At 41.2% G+C, this 9,648-nt stretch overlaps 1 protein-coding gene across 3 annotated transcripts in view; it reads left to right on the forward strand.

Moving 5' to 3' along the window:
* Positions 1-9,265, forward strand: part of TMEM68 (transmembrane protein 68) — a 34,717-nt gene extending 25,452 nt beyond the window's left edge. For 2 of the 3 annotated variants that reach the window (XM_001927903.5, XM_021089364.1), the window contains exon 7: positions 5,186-6,517. In XM_001927903.5, the coding sequence (XP_001927938.2) occupies positions 5,186-5,290 (105 nt within the window). In that variant the 3' untranslated portion in view covers positions 5,291-6,517. Of the gene's footprint in view, positions 1-5,185; positions 6,518-9,139 lie in introns of those variants that run through there. The other variant, XM_021089365.1, reaches the window with a different exon arrangement.

The raw sequence follows: 9,648 nt of genomic DNA on the forward strand, positions 1-9,648 counted from the left end.
TCAGTATTTTAAAGTAATAGAAGTTGGCTGTGAAAGCACCATTTCATGGAATTCCTTGAGGAAATTTACTTAAATTTAGAGTTGCCACATCCACCTTTTTAATGGCAAGTTGTCATTGTTGAACTAAAGTGTACTTGAAATAAAGAATACTTGAATTTTTCCTTTTGCGAATACATGGTCATGAATTCCTTTCATCGTTTATAATCTAAGCATCAACTGTAGCTCAGTGATCCTTGGATTATTGCAAATTCAAAATTACCAGCATCCAGGTTAATGTGGAACTGGAATCTCACTTAGGAAATGGGAGGTAGACTGTCCCAGCCTTTGATTGTGGAGAAGATGTATCTCGTGACACTACCTAAATCTCGATTAAAACGTACTGTGCTAATGATGAAGAGGAAACCAGGGATATTTCCTTAAAGTTTTCTCAGTCTTTTTTTTTTTTTTTTTGTCTTTTCTAGAGCCACACCCATGGCATATGGAGGTTCCCAGGCTAGGGGTCTAATCAGAGCCGTAGCCAGATCCTTAACCCACTGAGAGGGGCCAGGGATCAAACCTGAAACCTCATGGTTCCTAGTCGGATTCGTTAACCACTGAGCCACGACGGGAATTCCAAAGTTTTCTCAGTCTTAAAATCTCCCTGTGGTTCTGTTTCCATCCGTCTTGCTCTCTTTCTGCATTCATGTACACACATCCACATATATGTATTAGTGCAAATGTATTTGTACACATGTGTCTAGATGGTACGTGCGTCCTGCCGAGGTGGAAGGGAGACGGGAGAAGTGGTACTCTGAGTGGTACCGGGGAGGTGAACTAACGCCTGCTGCTGGTGGATGCTCATTCTCAAGGAATGAGCTCAGGAGCTGCAACAGGTGACCTGGGTGTTGGCTCCCTGGGCTAGATGTGTGATGGTGCCATTTGCTGAAATAGGGAGAGACCTCAGGAAAGGACGAGGGGGAAAGAATGTGACTTTGAAGCATGTCAAGAGGGGTCATAGTGAACATTCTTATTGGAGGCCGAGTGGGCTGGGGAGTCGTCCGCAAAGGGTTGGTAATTTAAGCTGTGGAAGTGGACAAGTTTACGGGACCTTTGCAGAATAAATCACTGCCTGGTTTGGGGATTATAAATCTGCAAAAGGGGGCTGAAAGAGAGCAGCCTGAAAAGCTAGCTTTTTTTTTCTCCACACTTTTTCCTCTGGTGTGAATTCCAGAAGCAGGATCAATGGTGACTGAGAGGTCACATAGGCTGAAAAGAATGTCCATGAGACTTAGTGACAAAAGGGAGGTCGTTAATGATCGTTGTAAGAGTCATAGTTTCTTGTCTTTATTTTCTTTCTTTTTGGGCCGCCTGCGGCAAAGAAGTTGATTCCAGCTGTGGCTGTGACCCATAAGCTGCAGCTCCAGATCCTTAACCCATTGTGCTGGGCTGGGGATTGAACCTGTGTCCCAGAGTTTCAAAAAATGCCACCGATCCTGATCCCATTGCACCATAGTGGGACACCAGAGTTGTATTTTCTTAATGTGTAGCATGGATATTTCTTCATCCAGAAGTCCTTCCTTGACACTTCAATTCATATTCCTACTTTTTCACTTGGTATTTAACTCCCTTCATGATTTCATTGAAACCCAATTTTAAAGCCTTATACGGCCCAGCTGATGAACACACACCTGAAACTCCAGGCTCTCTCACTAGCTCGCTGCTCCTTTGTTGTTTTCCTGTGGTCCTTCCCATCCTGTTGCTTTCTGCACTGTTACTGAAATCTTACTGGTCCTGGGAGACCCAGACCACACAGGACCCCCTTGCTCACCCAGACTTCCCTGGTCACAGCCCACCAGTGAACCCCAGATGCTTGCTTTCTGTCTGTCTTTTTAGGGCCGCACCCTTGGCATATGGAGGTTCCCAGGCTAGGGGTTGAATCAGAACTGCAGCTGCCGGCCTACACCACAGCCCCGGCAATGCCGGATCCTTACCCCACTGAGCGTCCAGGGATTGACCTTGTGTCCTCATGGATGCTGGTCAGATTCATTTCTGCTGCGCCACAGTGGGAACTCCCTGATGCTTTCCTTTCACATCTCAGCTGGCACAGCTCACGGATGAGTTTACATTTTAACTGCTTCGTACTTGATTGTGCTCTGTTTAAGTTACGTGCTTCTTGAGGTCTTGTTTCACGAACATTATAGCTCCCAAAGCATCTAGGATTTTCTGAATGAATGAATGAATGAATGAAAAATTAAAAATATGGAGTTCCCGTCGTGGCGCAGTGGTTAACGAATCCGACTAGGAACCATGAGGTTGCGGGTTCGGTCCCTGCCCTTGCTCAGTGGGTTAAGGATCCGGCGTTGCCGTGAGCTGTGGTGTAGGTTGCAGACGCGGCTCGGATCCCGCGTTGCTGTGGCTCTGGTGTAGGCCGGTGGCTACAGCTCCGATTCGACCCCTAGCCTGGGAACCTCCATATGCCGCGGGAGCGGCCCAAGAATTAGCAACAACAACAACAACAACAAAAAGACAAAATACAAAAAAAAAAAAAAATGAAAATAAAAAAAAATAAAAATTAAAAATATACGGCACAGAACACAACTTGTTTCAATTTCATATGATCCTTATAGGTGTATGAAATCTTTCTCATTTCACAGATGTGAAAACTTGTGCTTTAGAGAGGCACATTTTTCAAATAAATTTTTGGCCTAGGATTTTAAGAGATCAAGGTCCAAGATCTATAAAAAGAAGGCTCAGGAGCTCCCATCGTGGCACAGTGGTTAACAAATCCAACTAGGAACCATGTGGTTGTGGGTTCGATTCCTGGCCTTGCTCAGTGGGTTAAGGATCTGGTGTTGCTGTGAGCTATGGCGTAGGTCACAGATGTGGCTTGGATCTGGTGTTGCTGTGGCTCTGGTGTAGGCTGGCAGCAACAGCTCCGATTAGACCCCTAGCTTGGGAACCTCCATATGTTGCAGGTGTGGCCCTAAAAGCACAAAAGACAAAAGACAAAAAAAAAAAAAAAAAAAAGAAGGCTGTGTATGGATGTGTCTGCGTGCACCATGGACATGCATAAAACTTTTTTTTTTAGATAACCTCAAACTGATTTAAAAGTAAAAATTGTTGGAGTTCCCATTGTGGCTCAGCAGGTTAGGGACCTGACATAGTCTCTGTGAGGATGTGGGTTTGAGCCCTGGTCTCACTCAGTGGGTTAAGGATCTGGCATTGCCTCGAGCTGCAGTGTAGGTCTCAGACACAGCTCAGATCTGGTGTGGCTGTGGCTGTGGTGCAGGCCGGCAGCTACGGCTCCAATTCGGCCCCTAGCCTGGGAACATCCATATGCCGCAGGAGCAGATGTAAAAAGAAAAAAAAACGGGTAAGGAGTTCCCGTCATGGCTCAGTGGTTAACGAATCCGACTAGGAACCATGAGGTTGTGGGTTCGATCCCTGGCCCTGCTCAGTGGGTTAAGGATATGGCGTTGCCATGAGCTGTGGTGTGGGTCGCAGACGCGGCTCAGATCCTGTGTTGCTGTGGCTCTGGCGTAGGCCAGTGGCTATAGCTCCGATTAGATCCCTAGCCTGAGAACCTCCATATGCTGCAGGAGCAGCCCAAGAAATGGCAAAAAGACAAAACAAAACAAAAAAAAGAGTAAAATTGTTGAATTTTGTCATGAATTTAATGGGAAGCAAGTAGTTTTAGATTTCTTAATATACCCTAGTTGACTTTTCCATTGCTGTGACTTAATATAAATTTCTGTTAAACTGTCTAGAAATTGGGGTAAAAGACTAAGGGATACCAGGTCATCCATAGTTTTCCTCACTTTTTTTTATTTCATTGTCTGATATAATTGGTGTGTCTGGTGAGGACAGGAAAATACATGAAAGTGTATTAAGAGCTGGAAAGAAGTGAAACTTACATTTGCTTACCAGAAATTTTTTTTTCTTTTTTTTTTTTAGGGCCACACCCACGGCATATGGAGGCTCCCAGGCTAGGGGTCAAACCAGAACTGCAGCTGCCGGCCTGCATCCCAGCCACAGCAACACAGGATCCAGGCCGCCTCCGTGACCTACACCACAGCTCACAGCAACACCGGGTCCTTAACCCGATGAGAGAGGCCAGGGATCAAACCCACATCCTCATGGATCCTAGTTGGGTTTGTTAACTGCTGAGCCACAATGGAAACTCCAAATTTTTCTTTTTTTCTTCTCATTTTTTTCTCCTTTTGTCTTTTGACTTTTTTTCTTCAGTATTTTTTTCCTCTTTCAAATGGCCACACTAGTGACATGTAGAAGTTCCTGCGCCAGGAATTGAATCTGAGCCACAGCTGTAATCTATATCACAACACTGGATCCTTTTAACCCACTGTGCAGGGCCAGGGATCAAACCCCCACTGCTGCGGAGACTCAGGCTGCTGTAGTCAGATTCTCAACCCGCTGCACTACAGCAGGAACTCCTCCTTCAGTTCTTTCTAGTATTTATTGTGTGCAAGGCATTCTCAGTGCTGGACAAATGCTAAAATGTATCTTTAAGGAGCTCACAAGCTGGTGTAGAAAGTTGCCTTGCAGATAACAACTGTAACTCAAGCTCAATAAAGTAAATATAAGAGATATACCATAGAAAGTGAAGAGCCAGTGCACCAAACTTTAAGTTCCGCACTAAACACAACTTGCAATGTCTCTTACTTTCTGGTATGTTTAGAATGCTGGAGTTTTTGGAGTTTGCATTGTGGCTCAGTGGTTAACGAACCTGACTAGGAACCATGAGGTTGCGGGTTCGATCTCTGGCCTTGCTCAGTGGGTTGAGGATCCAGCATTGCCTTGAGCTGTGTTGCGGGTTGCAGACCCGGCTCTGATCCCGAGTTGCTGTGGCTCTGGTGTAGGCCGGCAGCTACAGCTCCGATTAGACCCCTAGCCTGGGAATCTCCATATGCCGAGGGAGCGGCCCTAGAAATGGCAAAAAGACAATAAAATAAAATAAAATAGAATGCTGAAGTTTTTGAAGTTAATAAACAGTATTATATTAAAAAAATAAAATAAAATATGCAGTGGGCGTTGATGTCCTGAGAAGGAAATTATTAATGCTGAGGATCCATGGGTGCTAAGTTAGGGAGGACTTTTTAAAAGTTATAGTATGTTAAAAATCCTTACAAAATAAATCTCTATATTGAGAACTAAAAGAATAACGACTTTTCTTTTGTTTTCTTGCTAGACGAAGGATGCTGTTCAAGCTTTGATTGATAAGCACCAAAGAATACCTGGAAACATTATGAGTGCTTTGTTAGAACGTTTCCATAAAAAACAAAAGATCAACTAAACGACCCTTTAATACCTTTATATTGATATGTTTGTGTCCACAGGCCTATCTCCTAAATTTTGTAGGTTCTATGATTGTTTTTTTTTTTTTTTAAATCAGGTGAATGAGCATCTTTTGCTGAACTTACTTAAAATTCTATTGTCAGTTTTGTTTCTGCAATCAATTGTGTCAGATTTAAACAGTAATTCATGCCTAATGATTCAGAAAATGATCATGTTTCTTGTGATAATTTCCTAATAATGTATCATAAATGTAGATTCTTAAAGTTTTTATGAACAAACATTCCTAAATAAGGCATCTATTTCCGTATCTCTGGCACTGAGCTAGTTTTGCAAGATGGGGTAACCTAGGGTTTAGTACCGTCGCTTGAGTTAGGAAAAAAAATGCCCTATCCTGCCCCTCATTCCTTTCATGACCTTGAAGCAAGTAACGCAACGTTTTTTGGTGCCTCAACAGTGCACTTTTTAAAAACATGTTAATACTTTGGTGAGGAATATTGTTTAAAATTTTTTATACTTGCTGTGATTGATAACTGTAGAACCAAAATGATAACTGAATTAAACAATCCCAAGATATTTTAGAAATTTATGTACATATTTTGTCCATAAGATGTTAAATGATTCCTTCAGGTATGATGTCAAGTTGCCAAGCACAATGAAAAAGATGTACTGCTTGTTCAAATAGAATGAAAAAGATCTGAGGAAAAGTAAAATTTCTCGTTTTTCTCCTTATATTTTTAATGGGAATCGGTAGACACACTGTCTAGGGTATGCTGTGCATTGTCGGCCCTATAATATGGCCTTTAATAGTGTAAGGTTCGAGTTCACTTGCTCTGCATTTCCTGTGTTAGAAGCTGATTCCAGGCTGATGAAAACAGAGGAAGCTCTGCTTTTGCTCAACATCATGACTTATCCAGTTTGACTTTGCCACTTGTCAGATAGTTTATTGTTTCAATGAAAATATACTTGAATGATGAATTTATGTGAACATAAGACTTCTTGAAAAATTAATGGCTTTCAACTTGTTGTCTCTTTGCAATCTGAATTTTAAAAGTATTTAAACAGAGTAGTACCAGAAATCAAATGCAGTATTCCCTCTCCCTTTTTAAGAGATTAAATTACTTGGATTTTTGTATAGACTTTTGTATAACAATATGTATGGATGATTTGTGTAATGTATATAAAGTTAAGCAACATGAAAATAAAAGTAAAACTGAATTGCAGTTCATTTTCTTGTGAAATTGCTTATGTGACATTTTCTTATTTTGAACTGATGTTTTTGTTTTACATTTCTCCCCTGCAATCATATTCATCAATCTCAGCCACAATGAATAAGCCTTACTTTCCAATGTAATAAACAGATTTTAATTCCAGTTTCAATGGAGTCAACTAATGACATTTGCAGTTTTTTCCCCTTCTAGCAATAAGTGATGTTTGTTTAAAATTGATAAATATTTCCAGAATGACTGAATAAATGATCATACTATGAAAAGAATAATGCTTTTTGGCAACTATCGGGTTTCAAAAAGTGAGGAAGGATAGAACAACATTCATTGCTAATATAGCAAAACCTTTTTTTTTTTTTTTTTTACAGTATTTAAGTTTTAGTGCTTAACTTAAAACCTTTTTTTTTTCCCCTCTTATACTCAGATTAACAGGAAGGCTTTCTCTTGTTTGATACAAAATCTTTATCTTTGCTGTTTGAATTTAAATGCCATTTAAGGAGTTCCCATCATGGCTCAGCAGTAACCAACCTGACTAACATCCATGAGGTTGTGGGTTCGATCCCTGGCCTTGCTCAGTGGGCTAAGGATCCGGTGTAGGTTGCAGATGTGGCTCGGATCCCTTGTGCTGTGGCTGTGGTGTAGGCCAGCAGCTGCAGCTCCGATTCAACCCCTAGCCTGGGAACCTCCATATGTGACAGGTATGGCCCTAAAAAAAAAAAAATTAAAAACAAAAATGCCACTTAGAAGAACAAGGGAATGTGACTAAACATAGAAATATAAGTAATAATGGAAAGGAGGGTGTTCTGGAAGTTTTGGGAAACGTGTGTCAGTTCAGAATCTGATGAAAGCCGAAGACTCCATCCAGAAGCTTAAAACATGGCCCACTTTTATGGGAAATGTTTCATACCGTTTTTAAAACGAATTCATTTTGAAACAATGTCAAATTTACAGAAAAGTAGCGATGACCATGCACAGGTCATCGCCCAGATTCCCCAACCATTACGGCACCTTCGTTTTATTTTCTTCACGCACCTCGTCCTCCTCTGTCGGTCTCCCCTCCTCTCCCACGTATACATCTATAAAGTTTTTCTCCTGGATCGTCGGATGGTAAATGCAGGCACCACATGCCCCTTACTCTGAGGCCATCCATTTAGGGCACCACAGAGCAGTGATTCAAATGAGGACATTTACATATTGAGATACTACTATTATCTGATCTGAAGACCAGAGTCAAATCTCACCAGTTGTCTCAATAATATCCTTTGCATCCCTTTCTCCTTTTGATGCTCGAGTCACACACTGCATTTAGTTTTCTCATCTCTTCAGTCACTTTTAATCTAGAACGACATCCTAGACCTTCTTTGTCTTTAATGATGCTGACATTTTTGGAGGAGACAGATTATCTGTTTTGTAGGTAACACTTCAGTCTGTTTTTTCCTGCTACTTCCTCATGATTTAGTGCAGGTTACACATCGTTCCAGAAACACTGCATACATGATCCTGTGCCCTCTCCAGGATGAACACCTAGGACATGTCAGAACGGGGGTTTGTGTCATTAGCAATTAGTAATTTGTAATCGTGATCAAATTAGCAATTTGATCACTTGGTTCAAGTGGCACCCACCAGGTTTCTTCCCTGGAAAGTTATTTTTTTTTTCCTTTGGTAATGAGTAAGTTCATTTATGGAGAGACTATGTAAATATCTGCTCCTTAGCAAACCTTCATTTAACTAGATTCAGCATCTTTGAATTAACTATGGCCTAACTAAATTATTACTATGAGGATTTCAGAGTGTGATTTTCTTTTTTCTTTCTTCCATTCTCTCTTTTTCTTCCTTTCTTTTTTTGCTTTTGAGGGTCACACCGGTGGCATATGGAAATTCTCAGGCTAGGAGTTGAATCAGAGCTACAGCTGCCGGCCTGTACCATAGCCACAGCAACACGGGGTCTGAGCTGCGTCTGCGACCTACACCACAACTCACGGCAACGCCAGATCCTTAACCCACTGAGTGAGGCCAGGGATGGAACCTGCATCCTCATGGATAATGGTTGGGTTCATTGCTGCTGAGCCACAATGGTAACTTCTCAAAGTGTGGTTTTCTAACTCTATTATTTTCCACTTATTAGCTGGCATTCTACTCTAAGAAGAAACTTTCAATTTCCCCCATACACTCATTTATTGTTCTTTATGGTCACTGACTGTTGTGACCAGGGTTCCTTGAAGAATACTTGCCTATTGTAAGTAGTTACTGAATAAATGAGCAAAGCGTATCTGAAAATTAAAACTTTTTCTTGGGATAAAAAGTCATTTGACTGACTCCATATAAAAAAATTCATTGATATGTACAAATGCACCAATGTATTTAAATCACCAGCAACAATTTCTACTAGCGAGGAAATTAGGATCAGTTTGAAAATAGTCTGCTCCATTGATAAATCGAAAGAACTTGATTTCCCTAAAGATGAATGTTCAGGACTACACTAAGCCTAGAATGTAGACAACAAGTCTTTCCCATAAAATGGATCATATTGAGTTTTCTGCAAATCAAATCTAGGAATTGTTGGTTTTCATTGATTGGCACTGCCATCAGAAAATGCTATAAAGAGGATCTTTTATGTGTTCCAGGATACAATTAAATGGATTTTGTGAAAGCTGTGTGGGATAACTTTTGGAAACGAACAGTGTATTTCGCTTGTGTTCAAGACCGAAAAAGAATAATTGGCCTTAAATTTAGGCAAGTATGGTATTGATTAAGTTTCTTGTGCCTCCAGCTGATGAAGTGCTATATGGAATAGGCTGGACGGGGAGGTTGTGAAGCCAGGAGAGGTGGTTTTCTTGTCTTTTTATTTTAAAGGCTAATACTACATAACAGACACATTCCATCCAGATTCTCCTGGAGAAATTCTCCTTTCCCTCCTCCCCCGCTCATGTTATTTGAGCACGTGTTCATTCTCTCATCTCTCGTTCCCACTTAATGTGGCAATGTTAGTTTTTATGAAAAAGATGACTGATAAGACTTGTATGTACTTTGAATTGTGCCTGGCACCACTTGGAAGCCATTGTTTGCCCGTTTTAACCAAACAGAAGCCAAAACAAAAGCCCCTTTGCATACCCTTCGGCCTCAGCCTCATTCC

The sequence above is a fragment of the Sus scrofa genome, chromosome 4 (genome assembly GCF_000003025.6).
Source record: "Sus scrofa isolate TJ Tabasco breed Duroc chromosome 4, Sscrofa11.1, whole genome shotgun sequence".
In the NCBI taxonomy this organism is placed as follows: Eukaryota; Metazoa; Chordata; class Mammalia; order Artiodactyla; family Suidae; genus Sus; species Sus scrofa.